The following is a 23,563-nucleotide window of genomic DNA, read 5'->3' on the forward strand; positions in this document are numbered from 1 at the left end:
AACATAGTCAGATAAAGAGTCCAGACTTTCTGAACCTGATGTGCATGCCTAGAAGTGTGTCAATTTCTTTATGACCAGAGATGGGAGGGAACTCATTTCACATCAAGGGCCACATACAACCCAGTTTAATCTTAAGCGAACCGGACCAGTGAAACTTTCCTGTTGGTGAAAGAAGAAGTTTAAGTACACACTTATTCCTTAAGATATCTGATAATAAGCAACAAGTGTCATTTCAAAAATATCTCGCGGTTTTGTCTGCATATCCCTGTGTAATGTGTAAAATTACAGAAGCTTCATGCCCACCTTCATTACTTTGATGTAGAGGCCATGGGAGAGGTCATTATCAATGGGAAAAGCAGTAAAAGTAACCAAAATACATTTAAAAGTCTAAAAATTTATGCCAACATCACATTTTTCAAAGTTGTCTAGTTGGTCGGATTGGAGTCTTTGCTGGGCCAATTTTGGCCCTCAGGCCTTATGTTTCGCACCTCTGTCTTTGACATTCACGAGATTCGCTTCTATAAGAGCCAGTTCAGCAAAATGTCTGTTTTTATTTATTGACTTTAAATTAGATAATACTTACAGTTTGCAGGGATTAAACCAGATTTCGTCTTGCAATATTCAAAATGACATCTTTTAAAGCGATACATTGTAGCGAGAACAGCTTCAACAGCAATTAGTCATGCATCAGCTTCCTCAGCACCCAACAGTGTTCAACACCTAATGGTGACAGTTCCATATGTGAAACATTTAGCTAACTGGTGCCAGGGGATGAACAAGCAAGCGCAAACATATAGGTTCCACTACATATAAAAACCTTTTTAAAGGCATTATATCTTCATTTGAATCATGCAAGCGATCGATCAGTGAATATTAAAGGCTGTTTGGAAGAGATTTAAAGAACTAAATATCACATTTCTCCCCATTCATTAATAATTTGGCATTCATCAGATGTCTGGGAGAGTCAGCTGCAGCAATGCGGAGCTTTTAGAGACATTCTCAGTCCAGTCATTTTCAGAAATTTTCATTTGCTCTTATAAGATCAGAGTGTGTTACATTGCCCTCAGTGGTGATAACATATCAGAATTTATGTGCACAAGTCTACATTTCAAGTGGCAAAAGCTAATTATTTCTTAATTGTGTACTTGAAATCTTTCCCTCAGGAAGGCCACTGATTTCCCAAGTGTGACCTCTCGGCTGGAAAAGGCAACAAAGGAATAAACAGCCAGACTTTGGCACTTTGTCGAGCGAGGCGTGCGCTTCTCACTTCAGCAACATGTGCATTAGCATAATGGCTACATGGAGCCCCATCAAACCCTTAATTGATTGGTTAATTGCTGAGAATCCCTCAAAGGTATCCTAATGACCGACTGGTGTTGCCTTAGGGATTGTGGGGATTGGTGTCAACATTTCCCCATGTCATCTCATCCATTCGCTCTTCCTGCTACTCTTCTACAGAGCGTGAAGCATGAGATTGGATTTACAGTGTAATGGAATAAAGCACATTGTTTCTCATCTGTGGGAGCTGAGGATACGGCTGATAAAAGCCCTAACTTGCCCAGCTGGAAAGTTGATCAAAGACATTGCATACATCGAGGAAGATTTGTAGGGTTTTTTTCGCCTTCTTGTTAAGCGGACTTTTCCCCAAGCATTTTCTTTTTTAAAATTTCATGGTGATGCTGTTATTGATTTGCTTTGTTGTATTATGCTGCGTGCCAGAAAGCAGAGATCCAGAAGAAAAAAAGAGGTCATCATCGTGCGATCAAAGGCTCTGATATGACAGGTGTAGTGTTTTCTCCATGAAACTCGTAATGCAATTTGTATAGAAATAGACCTGATTAAATTCATACTCCTCGGTTTAGGTCATTGTTGTGGCAGCTGTGAAAAAGATTACTCAGCATTCATGCCATCCCAATGTGAAACTTAATCAGGAGGAATAAAATTAGCTGCGTTTTCTTTGAGATTTACAGAACGTCCATTTTTCTCTTCGACTCCCACCCTTTAATTTCAATGCACTGGCTTTTATCTCTGTGAATAGAGAGCCATTATCAGTTAATTAACTCTTATCTGCTTTCTGTTAAAATGATAACATTTTCTAGTGTCACGCCAAAGCATAATCTCCTTAAGTTACAATGTCGCAGCTCCCATCTATTGCCACAAATTTTTCCCCTTGCCCCCGAAAGCACGAGGTAAGGGCAATAGATGAGAAAGTCTATTTGTTCCAGCTGAAGTAATGGGACTGGAAGGTCAGACTAGGTGTAATTAGTCAGAATCTTAATGACTTCTTTTGCAAAACTGTCTCTCTATTTATGCTCTTGACTTTTCAGTTTGTCTTTATCAGCAGGATAATGCATAAGTTAATCACTATCTGGTTACAATGCATAGCACTTGGAAGAAGCCTGCAGGTGCCTCATTCGGGCATTCATATAATAATAACAAATGAAATCAGCATTTTAATTGCTTTTTAATGGGCTGCGCTTCCGTCCATATGAGAGTATGTATAGTCCTTTATTGGGTTCTTTGTGTAATGAAACACTTTAGTAATATACTAAACTAATCTAAAGACTGGTGTTGGGAAGAAAGAGTGTTTTCAAACAGAAGCCATCTTCTTGATTCAGAAAGGTTTACTCCAACCATTTACTTCAAGACTGAAACTGGTCAGTAGGAGGGGCGGCTTTAGCTCAGGCAGCAGATTGACGCTTCTTTGGGATGTCTTAATCATCATCATCACTGAGCCTCTGGGTCATTGATGATGACCCAGGGGCTCGTCATCAATGACCCAAGCTTAATTCCTAAGCCCTTCCATATGCTGAAGTGTCCATGGGCAAGGCACTCAACACCAGGTTGAGTTGCACTGTACTGCCATCAGTATGTGGATAGGTAAAGGGGGAAAAAAAACAATGTAAAGTGCTTTGTAGTTCCTATAAATGCAGACCATTTACAAAAAATTACACCATGGATAAAAGACAAAAAGATAAAAAGAACAAATAACTTCCATACTGCAGCTCGTCGTTTGGTTTTAGTACTGGTTTTGGTTTTAGCTCATTGGCGAGAGTGAATCGTAAGCTGCTGTTCTGCTCAGCTCTGCTGAGAATCATTAAAGTGATGGCTGGGACTTCCAGTCAATCAATCAATCAATCAATCAATCAATCAATCAATCAATCAATCAATCAATCAATCAATCAATCAATTCAAACATATAATTATCAATTTCAAAATCTTATTTGGTTTTCATATGTACCTATTTTCAGTGATATCAACTTTAATAACAGGAAATTTTCTTTCTCTCGTTGTTGCATATTTTTTAAGTAAAGTAATATTTGACATCTGCATAACAAAACTGAACATTATGTTTTTTGTGTGCAACCCCAATATTTTTAGTGGCCCCCACATGGCCACCCCTATGAAAAAACTCCAGAAGCGCCCCTGCTAGGAGCTGCTCATCCATGCAAACGCATGTGGTGAAGCTCCCTGTACACAGTTTTCATGCTGATGTTAATGACAGAGGAGGCATCCTGTTACAGCACTGTGCTCGAGTTATTATAGTTTTAGATTTCCATTCTAGATTTTTTTTAAATTTCATTTTAATCTAGTTTTTTAGTTCAGTTTGATTTCTGTTAGTTCCCAGAGTGGGTTTGCTCATTTCAGTTTAGTTTTTTTGTTTGTGGATTTTATTCAAACTGTGAAGCGCTTTGTAACTGTATGTTGACAAGTGCTATACAAAGGTATTAAGCTATTATTATCATTATACCAAAGGTAATAATAGCTTGATAAGTACAATATCATAGTCTCACCAGTCTCTGCTCAGTCTTGGTTTGGTCAAGCGTGAATACTGCGCTGCTGCTGGTTTCAGCTTCTACATTATTTCTGTTTTCTTTGTCATGTCCCACATTATGAGACCTATGGGTTTTGTTCTGTCAGCTACAGGCGCACAGCTCACACCCCCACCGCTGTCTAATATAATATTCTAAATGGATGCAAAAGGTCGAGCAAACACAGACAGGTGCTGATGAATCATATCTTTTTATCTCGTGTCTTATTAGACTGAGTATCGCACATCAGCACAGTTGGGCAACACAACCAGATCAAAGACAGAGTAGGAGTGGACGCGTCCATCCTAATTAGTATGTTAGAGCGCTGATCTGTGAGTGATCTGAGAACACAGACAACACCCTCACACACACACACACACACACGCATGCACATACTTACACAGTCCTAAGCCCACCTCTAATTCCCCTCTGTTTTTACACACGTTCCATGTACACCCCTGGAAGCATGAAAATCCTGGCACATTCAAACTCATTAAAACACATACAAGCTGATGGGTAAATATGCACACGCACAAAGTCCAGCTGGAGTTTTGTGATTTTTCCCACACACACTAAAGCCAAAGATATTCCTGGTGACGGCAGAATGAGCTATCTTGGCACATGAAGTTAAATTCTGCATAGTTGATGTGAGCGGCTCTGACTGCCCGTCATCTTCGCTGCACTTGCACTTCAAGCCTGTAAGTCGTTTCTCTGAAGGGGCTCCAGTAACTCAGTAAGTATAGTTTGGCTCAAACATCAGGATTCAATTAAAATGTAAATTTTCACTAAGCTGATAAACGGGGAACAACAGTTCCTTTGGCACCAGACAGAAGGCGTCATTTTCTACAGAGGAACTTGGATTTTGTTGTTTGGGACAGCAGGTAATCACTGAGGCCCAGCAGGCTGTAGGTGAAATTAACATAAGGTCAAAGGTTGGAAGAACTCAGAGCACTGAGAAGGATTTGCAGACTTCTAGACTTCTCAGTGTCTCTGCTCTTTCCCTCATTGCTTCTGTGTATTGCAGATCTATGTCTGCTCCTCTGACAGCTAAAAAAAAAAAAAAGCATTCAATCTGGTCTGCACCTGCTCCTTTTTAAGTTTTTCCATAAACTGCACAAGTGGAGAAGCATTGTTTGCAAGGAGCTGACACACGTCTTCAATTCATTGTAGTTTCAAAGCAAGTCAGCAATGCACGTCACGTCAAATCCAATATGCTCAAGGGCAAACCCAACACTTTGGAACAGCGAATCCCGATAAGAATTACTGCATTACTGCAAGTCAGGGAGATGTTTCCAAACAGTTTCTGCGCCCGCTCTCAGCTGAAATTTGACAGTGCTGAAGGAACGGCAGTGGGCTAGATGAATGGTTTCCTTCACAAGCCAGTGCCGGGGAGAGCTGCAGGTCCTCCAAGAAGAGAGAATCTCTCATTTTCACCTTTCCTGGTTCTGATGAAACCGGCGGTGGGTAGCCTATATGTCACAAACTCACTTGCCTGGATGACAACTTTCCTTTCGGATAATATTTCTGGGATTAAAAATGCAAAATATACCGGCTCCGGTTACTAACAAATTACCTCTGGGGAAGGCTGCACTGCTTGCACATTTTGTAAGTACTGTTAAGCACTGTGCAGCCATCAAGAAGAGGTCCTGAAGAAAGAATGATGATTATATCCAGGAGGTACAATAAATCCTTAACATAAAAAACCCTACCTTGTTGACTGCTATATCATTACACCGAGACACATGCATGTCTGCACCGAGTTCTCATCCTTCCTGCCTGACATTCAGACATCCTCACTTATCCTGTCATCACAGACAGGAGCAGGCATGTCTCTGCCCTCTAGATCATATCTATATTTGTGGGGCCAAGGAGACACAATCAACCTGCTTATCATGCTTTTGCCACCTGATGGAGATGAAAGCTGTTACGGGCAGCAATGCTTTGAAACATAAACTTATTCAGGGTGTCTTGTTTTCGTCCGCTAAATCATGACAATATAATGATAAACTGCTGGATAATCACAGGGTCTAAATATCCTTCTGGGGTATTTTCTATCTGAACAAGCAACATCAGTTCTCATAATCTCTGTGTCCAAAAGGGCAGAAGCAAATCCCAGGTTTAATGAAAAGATCAGGGTTTTTCCTGGAGATAAGCTCCCTACTCCTGTGTTCCTCTCACCCCAAATGAAGATTGAGCAAGAGCCGTGTGATTTAATAGGGGTTTCATTAACTCTTGCATGACAGACATTATTGTTTATTAAATGATCCCATATAAGAGAAAAATGGATAGAACTCTGTTAAATGCAATAACACACGTTTGAACTTTACCTTAGTGGATCCCTGTGGGCCAGTAACTAGATCTGTCAAACAAATGTAGTAGGAAGCAGCACTGATTTGTACTGCAGTAGGAGTATAAAGTAGAACGGAACAGAAAGCACCGCAGTTTTTCACCCGCTTATTTCTCACATGGGAAGCAAACAGACATTAATGGTAAATTTGGTTCTGCGAGCCACTAAAGTACCAGAGGAACAATTTAGGTCCACACTAAGTTAAACTGCTGCTGCACAAGACTGAAAGTTGAACACATGTTTCAAGCAATGTCAAAACACACGTGCGCCGTGCTTTGGGACAGGAAATCACTTTCATTTCCAACAAGTTACAGAGGATATGCATGTCCTGCAAGGGATGGTCACTTGGCAGTTGCTGAAGGACTTAAGTTACGCAGGCAGTTATCCCGTAAATAAGTGCAACTCCTTATTTTCTAATGCATAATACAAACTGTAATGAACAAGTAAAAAAAAAGGATAACAAAAAGTGATGAAGGTATTCAGCACAAGACAGGAACCTGTTAGCTGTTAAATGACCTGCGAAACTCATTAACGCTCCCTCAGAGTTGCGACGATACACTGTCATTGCACAGGAATGTAATGTGAATTTGAAGCAACTGAAGAATTCAAACAGTGAAAAAAAGCAGTCCTGATCTGAAACAACTCTGTGGTGGAAAATCAAAAACAGAAGTATTTTTGACATCTTATCCGTCCTCACCCATGCCCGGAATGTGCTCTCCCGGAGACTTCGAAAGGCACCGCTTTCTCCGTGTTCAGTGCGTACACCTTACTCTCAAAATCCTCGTCACTTCACAGGTGCCGCATCCACTTGCACGTCTTGGGAGCGCAATATATCTTTGACAGACAACAGTGGGTAATTGAGCCATCTATTGTGTTCCTCGAATGGCCTTCAAGACATTGGTAATCTCCAAAGGCAGTTCGGTGAATATCCTTGAGAGCAGTCTCCATTATGCAGCTGTTTATACCAGGATGTGATAACCAGTAAAGCGATATACATGATGGATTATTGCCTGTTTCCCCAAATGCAAATATTTCCCCCCAAAACCATAAATTACGCACAGCAAAATCAGTGCCACACACCTTATCTGGATAACTTATTCACAGCTGACACAACACGGTCTGTCACGCATGAACACAGGAATCGGTGAACGAAGGTTATAGTCTTTAATGTCGCGGGAGCTGTTTCCTTAAATACATTTTTCTCATCTTTTTTGATTGACCACATTTAATGTGCTTTAAGTACGATTCATAAACTTTTCTTTGAAGAAAAATGCAACATTAGGCTGAGCTTATTTGTATGCAGCTCCAAAAATGAATGTCCTTGAGCATTCATTCCACAAGAGGGCTCTACAATTGATCCTGACTGAGCCCAATTATTTTTTCCATCAGAAATCTAAAACTTTGGAACAAAAGTCAGTGGAGCTTTCTGCCGTTTAAACGTGTGATAAAAGACATCATCCTGCACTGGGGGGGATACCAGCAAGAGCCTGTAGGCACTCAAAGACCGCCGGGCTCAGCAACAGGTGCAGGCTGCTCGAAAGCATGTGGCTGACATTATCACTGGTGCGAGACTGCCCTCTAGTGGCGATTTACGGGGTCACAGCTTGTTCTGCTCCTACATGTACTCACATGTGGTTAACCTTTTTTTATTCTATTTAATAATCCCTCCACTGTTCATACTTCATTGAGGGATCGGTTGATAACAAGGTTCAAGTATTTACCAGCTCAACTGAGGTTAATGAGGGTACGGTCACACTTAAAGGACCACTGAATCAAAGACATGACTAACTCAGAGCACCGAAGCCCCATATTAGCCAGAATGAGTACAGACTGCTTTCCTGGTGATATTTTTTCCTATTGTGCTGGAATTACTTTGACATAATGAGCACAAGAAACATGTCTGTGACAGAAGAAAAAAACTCTTTAAATAGTGCCTTTTTACACTTGGCTGCACGGATTTCTCAGTACCTAGTTCGTTTTTCAGAACTTCCAATGCGGTGAGGAAAACAGCAGTCTGCGAGGAAGAACCCACGGCTAACCTTTCACTGCCTTACAAATGAGAGGAGTTCATACTGGGTGAAGCACTATAGTGCCATGCCGATGTGTATTTAGCTGTCATTCTCTACTGTATGTTCGCATGAGGTCTATCAGAGTCGGTTTAAAAGTAAGGTGCGTTATGTATGAGGTGCGGGGTTGGAGTGATGTATGGGCTCGAGGTGGGATCGCATCAGAGATCGGCTGTGAATACTTGTGTACATGTTATACGTTTTTCACTTTGAATACATTTGCAAGAATTTCAAGAACACTTTCAATTTACCATTACAGGGTACTGTGTGTGGAATTCTGAGATAAAAAATGATAAAATAATCCATCTTGGAATAAGTTTGTAACATGAGGAAATGTGAATTCTGTATGAAGATGTTAAGATTTTCACTGGGAGTGAGAAGAATGGACAAGAAACATCAGAGGGGCTGCTCAGGTTGAGCGTTTGTAGGTGCAGATGAGGGATTGTGGATATTTTAGACAAGTGTTGTTAATGATGGAGCTGCCAGGCAGGAGTAAAAGAGGAAAACCACAGAGGTCATTCATGCATGTCATAAGGGAGGATATACAGAGGGGTTGGTGTGACAGAGAAAGATGCTAGGGTGAGGTGGAGGCAGATGATCCTCTGTGGTGACCCTAAAGGGAGCAAAAGAATGATTTCATTGTCGTAGCGAATACAAGAAGCTACTAGCAGCTACATTTAATTCTCTAGCTACAGATAGAGCTTTTCAATGTTTGGAAGAAAGAAAAGAAAAGGGCAATAACGTGATAGCTCCCTGGTTTGGAAAAATCTGCATTACAAAGTGCAGGTGCAGATTTTAAAGACAGTGGAGACTTCAGAGACCAAAGTGTATATTAGAAAGTGATTGTGTTGTATTTTCGAACCAGTGAGTGTTGCTCTTCTGCTGTGCAGCCCAGGGGTGACCTCAAACATGAGAAAATGAAACTGACAATATTTTGTATAACAACAATTTAATACAGAAGATGCATTTCTCCCAAAGCAGAAAAAATAATTAATTCCCCTCGACTTGCAAAGCTACTAAGTGGGGACATCTGATATGTTGCCCACAATGGGAATGAACGTGAAGTGAACAAACAGGACACAGTACGGACAGAAGCCTCGTAACACTCAGGTCGTCAATCGTCATCATGCTGCCGCCATACAAAAGATGCCATTTCAAGCCCACATTCAGATTTGCACCTCGGAGCTTCTCCGTTACATCCTCCAGATTGTAAAACCAACACAGGTAAATTTGGTAAAAACGCATCAGCGTCGGACGATTTGTCATCACAATACAAAGAATTACCATTAAAGTACATCACATGTGATTCTCCGAACAGACCCCGTTTACCCAAAAGTCCAGAAAACATTTAAAATTCATTCAGTTTTTCTAGATTTCTCACGCCCCGCCCCCTTAATGGTCAGAAACTACACACAGACTGATTAAACAAACACGTAAAATGGATTATTTGGGAGTACAGTGTTATTTCTGGATTAACTGAAATGCAGTGACGGGAAAAAAAAGAGAAAAGAACAAAAACAAAATTTACAAAGAAATAGTATTTGAAAAATTGCAACAGAAGAAAACATATATGTAAAACAGCTGAACTCTACCACCCTGTGGCAGAGGTAAAAATGATCAGAAACAGAACTGTTTAAAAAAAAAAAAAAAAAAATTTTTTGGTTCGTTTTCTTTTCACAAAGAAAAAAAGAGAAGAAAAAAGTGACAGCTCAGTTTTGGTGACTTCTAAAAACCACAAAAAGCAGCCTTCACATCCAAGAATGTTTTGAGCCTTTGCTCGTAGCCCTGTGAGTGTTTTTCTAGGGTTGTTACACGTTTTCATTTGAAGACATATTTAAATGAGAATTACAATTCACTACAATGATTTTGATCATCCTCCAGCTGGATTTACATCTACATAAGACACATTTGCATTTCTCTCAACCCATTGAACAAAAGCAATTGTCCAATTTTCCAACTTTTAACAGAAGAAGAATTCATGTTTACACTATTTGCAATCTGGTGTATAGGAGATAATAATGATGAGCAGCAGAAAGAACCCAGCAGCTACACCGATTACGACCACTCGCTCCGTATCTTTTCTACTGCCAGCGTACATTTATTTCATCCACTTGTTCCCCTTTTCTGTTCGCCCTCGCTCAATCCCATTCTCAGGGTAATAGTCACTTGAACTGTCTAACGTCCCGGTATAATCACCACAATAAAAAAAACACACGGGATAATGGGGTAATTATCTAAGACAATTGGTGCATTTGTTATCAAATAGCACTCAAGTGCACTCATAATGAAGCACTGAGTAAACACAGTTTGGAGTTGAAAGTATTTATTATGCACATGTGCTATACATAGCAAAGATTGTCTACACTGTGAATTTGTATGGAAGGCTGTTACTCGCTTACTGTGTTTCAGAACAGCGTCTACAGACGGACACAAATATGAAGCCGTGCCCCACATATTATGCTTCATAGCATCTGGAACAAAAACTAAAGCATCTGTTTGATTTTGAGACTGATCAACTATTTTACTTCTGTGAAAGAAGGTGGCCTCAGAGAAACCCTTTATAAAACAGAGCACACTTTAAAAGTCTCTCTCGCTCATCTGTGGCTCCACTGATACCCTTGAAACTCAGAGGTCAAGGGGATTATTTTCATCCTAGCTGGAAGGCAGTCCTGACTGAGGCACACAGGCTCACTGAAGTCATCTGTTATTGCCAAACTCATCAGATGACCACTTTTTTTTTTTTTAAACAACACAAAGTAAAAAAAAAAACAAAACAACAAACATATGCACACACACACACACTCATATACACGCACAAACATCCAAATAAACATTTGCTCTCCTGTGAGAGTTAGGCTGGCAACAATCACTGAGGTTGAACGTAGGAAGGCAGTGCATGGAAAAGGCAAACTGGCATCAGGGATTGATTAAGTGGACCCGCTGTGACTTACAGCGCCGTCCTGTTGGCTGACTTGTGTAGGGGGAGATGCTGTGTAGGGGGGCGGGGCTTCATTTACGCTAGTGGAGTCTCCTCCCTCAGAAATACGAAGAGTGTTATGGCAGGGCTGCGGGGCGTCGGGCACGTCGCCTTGGGCACACTCGCTGTAGGGAGGGGGCTTCAGGTCGTCCTCTGGAAGGAACAGAGAAGACAGCTTAAGGAAACAGGAAATCATACACACTTGTCCCGAACTGAGCTGCTCAGTTTAGGGATATCCACCGGATAAATGTTTCCCTCACCTTAAATATAATAGAACTATGCACCAAAATAAACTACAAACAAACTGTTCAACCATAACATCCGACAGGAGAAAACATAAATCACCTCTAAACATGGGGCTCACGCTGATCATAGAATGAGCTGTAATGTTAGGAAGCAGCAAGGTGTTTTTTTTTTTTTTTGTGGGCAGGACTTTGACTTTAGTCAGCTGTTTAAAAAAATCATAAAAAAAAGATTATAATCTTAACCTTCCTGACACTCCCTTTATGGAAGAGGAAAAAAAAAAAAAAAAGGTTTCGGTACTTCTCACAGCTTCTCGGTTGAGCTTTTTGAGATGATGAATTTTTACTCATGCTTCATACGGTCACAAAACTTTCAAATATTCAATAACAGCGAATGTTAAATTGTGCCGCAGCAGACGCAGAAAACAGGAGTTACACAGTGCTGTGTGGCTGTAACGCCGAATTCAGTGCTTATTATACCTTCATGCAGTGGCACTATTAAAACTGCTGTATTACAGCAACCCAAACGTCCCCTCCCCGGTGTCTCCGATAGGAAAAAAAGATCTGATATGAGGGCGAAATGGAACCAGTCACATTGTGTAATTACACTGCTGCTGAAATGTCACCATTTCCAGCCTTTGTAACCACATCCTGCTTGTCAGACTCAACTACCACTTCAGATCAAATGAGATGCCATTTGCGAAAGAGGACGCTCTGAAACTTGATACAAAGATTTAAAAGCTGGAGTGGCTAGCTTGTGCCCTCCTACGAAAACACATATTTGCAGCTAATTATGCAAAACAGGAAAAACTGAAAGCACTGACATGACTGTTTAAAGTACATTTAACCCCAACTAGAAAAGGGAGAAAATCCCTTTTCTAGTTGAGAGAAGAGTGATTACGAGTAGCAATATTATTTAAAATTGAAAAACAAAAGTGGGGTAATGGAATTAAAAAACAAAATAATTGGGAAAGAGTCATCAGCTCTCAAAGTGCCAGTCACATGTCCAGTATTTGAGCCTCTGTTAGGAAAAGGAACTAGGGTCTTTCTTCTTTAGTGTTGCTTTTTCTGGCGCAGTTTAAAACAGTCATCAAAAACGAGTTAACTCACACACAGAAGCAATGCACTTGGATACAACTGAAACAGATGGTTTCATTTTGATGGAGTTACTCTGATAAACAAACCTCTGACTGCAAACCAGCATGTGAACTCATTTTAATTAGGACAGCTCTTTTTAGAGATATAAGTACTATGGAGCACTAAAGGGAACTGGATGAAACTACAGCCGTTATGTGCACAGGCTCTGAAGCAATGCCAAAGCTGATGTGTGCCCCGAGACTTTCTAAAGCTGGCAAACGCTGCTCAGAGCGAAAAACATCATCCGGCAGTTGTCTTCTCTTTTTCAGTTACTTATATCTGAAAAAAGCCACTTCCACTATAAAACTGTCAGCAACAAGCGCTCTGCATCGCAGTAAATGAAACTATGTAATCACAGCGACCACACAGAGTATTCAGTCAGGAAACGTGGTGGACTTTCCCACCGTTTCTGTGAATGAAATCGATGTAAATGCAGTTACTAAGGGGGGGGGGGGGGGTGTCAGGGAATGTAATTAACGCACAATTCATCTCAAGTACATATGACACAACCACCCTTATGTTGTAGTGAAACCATCAAGCTGTGTAATCTGACACTAAACTGCTCAAAGCAGCACCGCAGGTGGAATAGGGGACTCCAGTTAAGCCCTCGTGCCAATCAAATATCTTGTTTTTCTTTACTGGGTGCTGTGAACCAACTTGTTAGTGGATAACGGTCGAGCGCTCTACCCCACAGGATGTTGAAGTACGAGAAGGGGGAAACATTTTGAATGGGGCTCGCTTGCAGGCTAACAACAGAACAAGGAGGCAAAAGATGTGTGTGACTTATTCAGCTTTGTTACCTCCAGATACTGCCTCGTATGGTGGTGGCATGTCGAGCTGGGAGAAGGATGCTGCTGGTGGCAGGGCTGTGGAGGGCTCCTCTAGTGAAAGGTCATCCTGGACACCATACCAACTAGGCCAGACTGATGTTTGCTACAGGAGGAAGGAAACACAGAGTTAATTACACAAATGCACACACAAAAAGCAGAAGCACAATGAAATACACACATACACACTTAGCCGTTAGAGACAGAAATCTATTAGCTAAAGCCAACATCATAACACCGCTAACACTATTAGGAAACGAGCCGCATTAACTTTACTGTACACATCTCCGGAGATGACGCTGCTGCTGGTTATCATAATATTACACTCATGCATCAGCTCTTTTAAACTTTTTTTCTTTCTTTTTGCCACAGTCCACAGCTCACAAGTCAAAAAACCACCAGTGAACAAAGGGCAGAACATAAACAGCCGGGCAGCATTTTCAAAGAATCAAATCATTAATGTTTGACTTCAAACACAGATCACCACCATGGAACGTTTTCCCCCCAAACCCGATAAACCGTTTTTTAAGCCTGTATTTACACAAAAGAAGAAGCGAGGACATCTGCCAGTTCATTGTATAAACATAACAGCCGTTGTTGCTTACATTACACTAGGCTGGAACGTTTTTAATACACATACAATCATTTCCTTGAAAGAGAGGAGAAATGAGAGAAGACGGGAAAATAGTTGAGATGTTAAAAAATGTCTGTTTTAAAATGCTTTTTGCAGATTTGTGATACAGCCCACATATGACAAAGAAGTCCGTTTTATTAAGTGACAGATCAGCACCTTTGAATGATGCTTTCAAGCTCTCTTGAACCTGTTGCCCATGTTGGTGATCCAGGTGTACACGCTGTAAGTCGGTGATGACAGACTAATGAGCTTATTAGTTTAATCATCCTGTTGTTGTGGGCGTGATAGGAAATGATGATGAAAGTGAAGCACCGACAGAATAGTTCAAGATAATTACCACACTAATAATAAGCTACATTAAACTAAACTTGCACAATTATTGTGATCTGTATTTTCCAAATCTAATTAAATGCTTTCATCCAGTACCAGTCCATGGCCCAGGTATTGGGTACCACTTACATAATAGCAACTGTTTATGTAGGCCTAAAAAAAAGAGGACTGAAACCAGCTCATAGCTTATCAAATCATTTGGATTTCTCTCCATGGCCCTTATCTATCAAAAGGTTGGGTTTTTTTTTGCCATATTAGTCTCTGAGTGAGTAGAGCTGTCCAAGAGGTTTAACAAGTAGTGCTGCATCATGAAGCTGAGTCGTCTTGGCATTTCTTCAGAAAACTTTCAGGGTACCGGGTTATGGATGACCACAGGGGTCTCCCTGCTGCACATTCCATTAAAATCTAAACAGGGAACATTATATATCCGAGACAGCAGAGGGAACAAAGAAGAGAGAAAGGAAGAAAGAGAGGAACAGGGGGAAAAAGGAAGGGGAGAAAAAGGGAAAGTGTGGGAGGGGGAACGGGGGAATGCAGAAACTGTGAAACAAATGGAAGATTAGAGAGGAGTGAATAAGCAAAATGAGTTCAAGGAGGTATAGCCAGCCGGCAATCTTGTGTTGGACTGCATGTTCCTTCAGTTCAGATAGCACACATAATATCATAATTGGTCTTGGGAAACCCAAGGTCAAAGGCCTCGGCATTGCTCAGTCGCCCCTGCATCATTTGCTACATTATTTATTTTATAAATGGGTCACTTCCTGTTGCACAAATCCTTCAAACAATACTAAAAATATCCCTCTGTGTGCTTGCTACATGGACAGACAACACCGAAAAATAATTCAAAATCTGGTGAAGATGAATTTCTGTATGTACATTTCCATTTAAATTAATAATCTATTACAAAAACCTGTTTCTAACTTTCCCGTTCATGCAGCATTTACAACACCTAACAAGGAGTGAATGTAGCGGTCTGGAGTTAGAAACTGTTGTTAATAATTCTCATTTTGGGGAAGCTCTGAATCATGGAGATTGCTTCCAGGTGTTTTAGAGAGGCAGTAAAGCTGAACGGCCCTGGGGAAGGTACAAACACGATGCCTAAACCTGTGGCGTAACCCACAGAAAACAGTTGCTACACGCTGAAGTTGAGGAAAGGCATTATTATTCTAGACGTATCCCTGAGAACATCAACAGAAACACAGGCAAATCCAACACGCATTTCAAGGGGCTCATAAAACAGAAGGCTGCCTTTAATAGCTAATTTTAAAATGAGCATGAAAAGCACGTGTTTCGGCAAGACATGAGAGGTTTCAAAGCAAACTATGAAAGCCATTCTGCTGGCTGGATAAACAGCCTGAATAAACCATGTAAACTAATCACAATCTCAAGCAAATTAAACATTCGAGACTACCTCCTCCCAATATATCTCATGAATAGTTTGTAAATGGTATGATCTTAAAAAAAGTTTTTCAAGACAATCATTTAAATTACTCCCTGTGTTTGCGTTTCGCTTTAATGGGTTTTGCACAACAGTTCACACAGAGACGGTGGGGGGGGAAAAGCTCCAGATCAACGAAAACCCCCACATGCATTCAAACCAGAATGTGTTCCTATTAATGGACGACCACAAACTTGCTCAGTATGACACTAAAAGTGAAATGCTGCCTATCGAAGTAAAAATGACTCGACTGGAAACCGCATGCCTTCTCGAGAAAGCAAATAACTCCCCTGCAAAAAGAAAAAAGAAAGTAACACAACCACGACCTTATTTGACTGTCTCTTTCTCACTCAGCTCCAGTCTCTCAGCCAGCATGAGGAGGTCCTCTTCACTGTGAACACCCTTGAACTTTTGTGTATAAAGTCACTTCCTCCAAGGTGTGAAACCACTTCAGAAGTTCACAGCTGGATTTTTGCGCTGTGAGGTGCATGATCATGTGTGTTGGGGGTTCTGCACTTACGCTCTGTCTCTCACACATCTGATGGAGGTAGGCCCTTCCTCCAACAATGACTATCTGAGCATTGCGTGGGTTGCTCAGGTATGCTGCCAGTTGCCTCTGTCTCGACCGGTACCAGCACACATAGAAAAATATCTTTATGACGATGAATATAATGACAACTCTGTAAAGGACACAAAAGAATAAGAAGGAAGGTTGATCAGATTCAAGGATCAGTTTTAAGCTCCGTATTTAATTAACGAAAAATACATACAATATACTCACATGTACCAGTATAGCTCCATTATTGTGAGATGTTAATTATTAAGCAGAGAGTCTCATAGCTGAGGAAGAAGACTGCAGATTCCTGCCCAAAGAAAAAGGAAAAACTTCCACTTAAAGCAATTTTTAACTCATTTTTCACCAAGGCTATTCAACCAAAAAGAAAAAAAAAAATCCATCGCACTGTCTTAACTAATCATTGAAGATTTCACATGGAATGTGTAACCCTCAAGCCGCTATCCACACAGAGCTCGGGTTAAGCACTTTTATGCAACTTAAAAAAAAGATGGTGAGTTCAACACGGCGGTTTGTCAGTTAGTATAGCTTCCTGGTCTAGTAAAAGCAGACACAAGAACGAAACTTACTCTGTAGCGACAAGTCGGTCTTCTTGATTAGCTGACGAGGTGTGCCATTCCCCCAAGCGTCTTCGGGGATGTGATGAGAGTGGAGCTCCGTGAGTCAGATGAGGCTACGGCTAGTTTAGAGCTAGCAGGCCACAACAACAACAACAACAGGAACAGCAGCAGCCGTACACTATTTACCCACACCGCAAGAAAAACAACGACGGAGACTGGGCTGCTTGGTGAGCATACCTTCCTGCTCTTATATACAAGTTCATAAGCTAGTTACTACAACAGCTACACGCTGGCTTAACCCTGGAGAAACAACTAAACTAGTCCTACAGAGTTTTAGCTAGCTCTGACTGACTGAGCACGCCCCTGTGTTCAGCGATGCCTTCGCTTTCACAGTGGGCGGTGTTCAAATGTTCACAGGGTTCCTGTCTTCATGCTTCCCGTAAACTGCCCCCTCTTGGGAACAAATTATTGGACGCAGTTATTATAATTAATCGCGTAAATTTCCCCGTTCAAGTGTTGTCTGTTTGAAACAGAACTTATTTAGAGTCGAGTAGCATCAAGCTAATTCGTGTTCGGTATGCGAACCAGAAACGTTATCTTGGGTACGTTCATGGTTTATAATTTTTTAATTATTAAAAACCCAACAACTTTTAACCCCTTCATAAAAAAGAAACACCTAAATCTGTCTGTTTTTAGATGATTTACAGACGTGTAATATAAAGCTACGAGACTCATATCTCAGCAGCAGCACTGACGCAGAAACAGTAATAAAAAGCGACATTTCCAAGATAACTGCTACAACGATTTACTGGGGGTCCATCACAAATTCCACTATTTCCGAGGGTCATGGAACGTAGCACGAGTTCTAGGGACGATTGGGTACACATGGGATACAGTATTACACAAGAATGAGATCAGTGCAAATATTTGGAAGCATAAACCCATTAAACGCGAGATTTATAGAGGTTTTTATTCGTGCTGACCTCCAGCAACAGTATCTCGGACGTAAGAAGATCGAAGCTGTTAATCAAACTTTGTTCCCTTGATAGAAAAATGCATATATACTTTGGATAAACTGGATTTACGAAACGCCTCTTGCTGTAACTCTGTGAAATATCAATATTTTCTGTTTTTGCTCAATAGATGGGCTCAGTTCCAAATTATAGGGTGATAAAAAGCTTTATGGATATATGACCGCCTCTGAAAGCCTAAGGGAACATTTAATGGTCTGGTTTGTCTCTAATTATTCCCTGCTTTTGCTTTTTTATCCTGTTTAATCCAGGCCTGTGACATTAGCACTGTTTTGAAGTTAAAAATAATAGAGGGAAAACAGACTAAGTTCAAAGCAATCTTGCTAGCCATTGCTTAAAATGAGACATTAAGTTGAGACAAGTTTTAATATTGGTTTATTATTACGGTTTCCACATTCTATATGGAAAATACTTGCAAAAATGTAAAAAAGGGCACGTCATGCAGTACATAGCTCAATGCGTTACCTCCATCTAGTGGTGACTGTTTCATACTTCATTTCTAAAAATGTAATTTTGTACACAACAAATAAACTAAACTTGACAGGAAAGCATCCATAATATTTTCTAGACCTGTATTTTATGTATATAAAAAAAAGAGCTTAACATGTAAAAGATGTGTTAAATTGTCATTGGACCTTACACCCCAAAAACAACTTACAAATGAAGGAAGAATTGTAGCTCCAATGAAAATTATCTCTACAATAAACAAGAGCACTCGAGAGAGTGCAACTCCAATAGAAGGACAAAGGCTACGCTAAAACATGGTTGTTTTATGATGTTTTATTACAACAAGCTCACATCAGCCTGGTTTTATTAAACTTGCTAACTTTAGCCGGCTTTTAATACACACTGACGTCAGCCTGGTTTTATTACAGCACCCTGATGTGTGACCTTTAACCTTGAAGCATTACATACTAAAATGATGTATTTTTATTATCTTTGGCTGTACAAGCTATAGAAACCTGAGATTTTAAGATATAGTTATGCAGTGTGTGAGTTTGTAAAAATTTATGGGGTCATTGTAACGCTGTAGGGCATTGTACTGAAAAAGTTAATGTGTTGTAGAGCTCTGTCCATGCGCTTTCATATGAAGTATTACTCAATATAGTTCCTTGAATTACACCCCCGCCCAAAGATTAACTTTGACCTTGGAGGGCTTACAATGAAGGTCCCCCAATGAAGGTCTAATCTATTGTTGAGAAGTTTGAAGCCAAAATATAGTGGGTAATATAAAGTTTTTACTGAAGTTCACATTTGATGTGAACTCAAATGAAAACAGCTTAAGCTGCTATTGGTATCTGCCATCGAACAAGATTTGAAAATGATATCTTGAAAACTGACTGCTAACAACAAACAGAACTTATTACATACTTCCTTCCCTGGGAGGGTCCAACACACACACACACACACACACACACACACACACACACACACACACACACACACACACACACACACACACACACAGAGCTTCAGTTGTATGTTTGTTCCCAAGTGTTTTATTTTATTCAAAATCAAGATCACAATCTAGTAAAAAAAAACAAACATTTATAAATTAGTAGCACGGGGCCATGTGATCCTTTGATCTCTGCTTTGCAAGGCTCTACACCAAATGCTACACCAAAGCTGTAATTGTTTAACAGCCTCTGACACTATGTGAAGGTGAATTCTCCAGCTTTTTTGTCCAGCAACACATCTAACACACACTCCTCATGCTTCCATAACGCTGAATCACACATCTAAGGTCCTTATCTGTTATCTTCCACAATTATAGTCCGTCTTGGGTAGACATCCATGTCCACAAATATATAACGAAACTCATATTTTCCAGTTTCAGGATTCTGTAAAATCAACAACAAAAAAAACTGGTTGATTAAACACATATAAAAACATCAGCGATGTGACGGCCATCACATATGAAACTAGGTAAAGCTTTAGGAAGACACACAGTGCCACTTACTGGGGATTTACACTTCAGTGTGAAATCTACCCATTGAAGCCGTTTTGTAACTGCAAAATCCTCTGAAACTCTATGACGTAACCTGACATGCACCTGAATCTAACTACACGTCACAGCCCGCAACCACTGTGATTGGTCTGTCCAGTACAGCCGATTTCTTCTGTGCATTTTTGGGAATACTTTTTTGCCACGTTTTTTCAATTTAACTGTGAGAGAACAACAATCACTGCCTCAATATAGGGAATAATAATTACAACATCAACATAAACTTACCCGTAATACACCCGCACAAGCATAAATGCTGGCAACAACGAGCCTACGATAGGTAGGCTACATTGTAGGCCCCACAAAAGCATCTTTTCCACTAGCACCTACTCGGCTTATCTCAATTTGAAAATTACTCAATTTTCTATTAGATGGTAGTACTTGTTACTAGGTACTTTTTGAGTACCTATTAGTCTGGATTTCCAAGCGAGCTGAGTCAAGCTGAAAATATGACATCAATAGACCACAAGCCACTGATTGAGCAGAGGGTGACATCACTGGGTGAGTCATGAGAGCAACTCCTTCATAAGAACACAAACCAACAGCTTGGTCCAATGATGAGATGCAGAGTTTTAGCATCAGTTTGGTAGCAGGTAAACAATTGGCTTGATGCCCTCCTGTGTCAGAGGTGTGTAGAGGGGCGGTTCAGCGGGCTCGGGGGCAATGGCAGGGTGGCTGGCTAATTATGCTCTCCCTAGTTAGTGACGACAGAGGAGTGCAGTGCTGCTTCACACCTCCATTTTTGCATTGTGTTTGTGTCACATACAAATAACGCCAGGGGACTTCCAGGTCGCCTTGCTACAACGATCCCACCTACATCGAGGTGGTACTCAAATATGATTAAAAATGACCGAAACTGAATAGAGCAGAGTCGAGTTGAGTAGGTGCTAGTGAAAAGACACAAAACATTCACCGCAGAAATGTCAATCAGTGCTTGTGCATGTATGTATTTCATAAGCTGGCTTTTGAGTGGCAGAATACCAACCTCTTTAGACTCTGTATGCACTGTCCCCTTCACTCCCGGCTCTGAGCCCTCAATGTAAAACTTAAGTCTCATATGCTTCATTCCATCCTTCAGGTACTCGATATGACTGAGGAGAAGAGACAAAGACTGCCATTATACATGTTAAGGCTACCTTAACTAAAAGCGGGCTTTGTTGCTGAACTTGTTTGACTAATTAACAAAACACCAACCTGACTTGCTGCCTCCTTCCTCGACGGGTGGTCTCCCCGTAACATTTGATTGGCTCACCAAATGCACCAATTACCTACATTTTCAATAAACAAGAAACTTTTTATATGACCTCATAAGATCATCAAGAGGACCTTAAATACTGAACTGTAACATTGTTAGCCTGGCCTCATGTTTGACAGTCACTAATATCGTTCATACCTCTGGGTGTGACTTGACTTTATCGAAGGCTCTCCCATACACTTTATTTGGACTCGCGGATGCAAACAGCTCTTGGAACACCACATACAGCAGCCCACCTGACAACACACACAGACGTCATTTCAAACAGGATGATGAATTGCTTGGGTTACGACTGCAGCTTTTTAATTCCGCTGTATTCACCTGTCACTCCAAGCCCGATGAGTACCACGATCAGGTAGGTGAAGTCCCTGCCAGCTTCTTTCACTGGAAGGCATTCAGTGTGGAGGGTTATTATGCAACAGCTGTGCATAGTTTTCATTTATATTAGGCAAAGTTAGAATCTCACTAATAAAGGCAAGTGTTTGTTCAGTTATTCAGTAAATAAACTCCTGGGTCATTTTAAGATATTTCCTCTGCTGCTGGTGATAATCAGAGCGATTGATTGCGATTATAAATACAATAATTGTGTATATTTTTGTCCCAAAACTGCTGCTGCAATGGAATAAATCATTGCTTGGTTAAATATAGTACACTTTCTTCACAGTGCCTACGGACAAACCCTAATGGTTTGCTTTGAAAATAGCAGGCTATCATGAAACTACGCTCCTAATATCTGAGTACATGTATGAGCACGACTTAAATCCTTTTTATTTCCTCGCCTTGCATACCTTTTTGTGCAGCTGAAGGCTTTGGACTCCCACTCTGGAACTTGGAGACTGACCTGTCTCGGTCCTCGGGGCTGCTTTTATTTCTGGCTGTAAAGTCGAGACAAATACCCCGCCGTCTGTGTGTTTGTATTAAGCAGCTTAGCACAGGCGAATTAGCCTCTAGTCCACTGTGGAAGGCCAGTCTTGATAATGTTGACACTCTCCTGTGCGTATGGATAAGCACGCTGACCTGTGGTGCTCTGTGCTGCAGATTTCGGTGCAGGACCTTCAAAACCTGAATATAAGCCATGATTTGATTTGAGCGAGCCCCTTCCCAATATCGCAGAACTACACTAACCAGCCTACTGTGTGGTTTAAGTAGACAAAACGGACTTAGTATACATGAATTCACAGCACTAAACTAACCCAAAACACTGGGCAACAGGACTGGTTAAAGTCAGTCACCGGATTTGTGCTTCACCGGCGCACAATATTGCCGTCACTCACCGTTAAAGCGACAGCGCAGCAATGAAACGTCACTCGCTCTTCATCATCGTCTACAGCGAAAACGTCTTCAACAAAATAAAATAAAATATTCCAAAAAAAATCTTTAAGAAAAAAAAAATACCGTTACAACTAGAGAATGCATTTCCTGGAGAAAATGCAGTGTGAATGCTGATACATGAATATTTGTTTGTTTTTTAAAGTGCTGAAATATTTGGGAAGCTTGTTAAATTTAACTGACATACACCAAATCTTTCACCTATAAGCCAAAGTGCAGAAATGTTGAAAGCTGAAGTTCACACAGAAGACGAAGTTTCAAAGTTGCAAAGTAACTGAATATCTTCAAAATGTACATTAGAAAGAAAAAAAACTGAGTAATGACCAAAGAAAATTTAGAGTCAGAAAAAATCTAAATGAATATTAAAATCTCATATTCTTTAAATCACTTTAAGAGTGGAATTATGTTTTTTAAAGGTCTAAACACAAGAATCTCAAATAAAAAAAAAATTTGCAAAACATCTGCTGTGTGTGTGTGTGTGTGAGTTTCAGCAAGTGAGTGAATTACCATGTAAGAGGGACATCAAATGAGCAGGTAAATTAGTTTTTAATAGTTGTTTTTTTTGTTGTTGTTTTTGTTTTTTTTTTAGATCTGCAGATGTCTTGCTGCAGTCTTCACACAATGGGAAGTGTGTTAATTATGAATGTATTTGTCAGTTTTGGAGGTAAGTTGAATTTATTTGCCACAGACACTGACAAAATCTACTGCAATTTACTCCTGACTCCATGCACTCTGACGTGAACCTTGGAATGCATAATTTCATACTTCAGTTAATGGTTGTCATGTCCAAATGGTCCAAATAGACTCTGGAGCATTAGAAGAAGCTTTAGAGTAATTTTTCAGAAATTAGAAGTACAATAAAAAAGGTCAAAACTTAAAAAAAGGGAAATTTGATTGGAACAGGTTTTGATTTTATTCACATATTACACAGCTGTGTTGCTGGCTGAACAGGCTCAGGCAAAAGCAATGCCGTGCCTGGCCTATTGTTTAAGTATCATT

The 23,563-nt window shown here is 40.5% G+C and overlaps 1 protein-coding gene across 1 annotated transcript; it reads right to left on the reverse strand.

The window, feature by feature from the left end:
* Positions 1–9,157: 9,157 nt before the first annotated feature.
* timm21 (translocase of inner mitochondrial membrane 21) lies at positions 9,158–22,514 on the reverse strand. Its single transcript, XM_004546592.6, has 10 exons — positions 22,024–22,514; positions 21,557–21,619; positions 21,374–21,471; positions 21,175–21,248; positions 20,966–21,071; positions 16,954–19,816; positions 16,592–16,673; positions 16,331–16,490; positions 13,382–13,514; positions 9,158–11,355 (listed from the first exon to the last, which is right to left on the reverse strand). The coding sequence occupies exons 1-6, from the start codon at positions 22,310–22,312 to the stop codon at positions 19,724–19,726; spliced, it is 723 nt and encodes a 240-aa protein (XP_004546649.1). The 5' UTR covers positions 22,313–22,514; the 3' UTR covers positions 9,158–11,355; positions 13,382–13,514; positions 16,331–16,490; positions 16,592–16,673; positions 16,954–19,723.
* Positions 22,515–23,563: the final 1,049 nt, after the last annotated feature.

Source organism: Maylandia zebra, linkage group LG9 (genome assembly GCF_041146795.1).
Source record: "Maylandia zebra isolate NMK-2024a linkage group LG9, Mzebra_GT3a, whole genome shotgun sequence".
Lineage (NCBI taxonomy): Eukaryota > Metazoa > Chordata > Actinopteri > Cichliformes > Cichlidae > Maylandia > Maylandia zebra.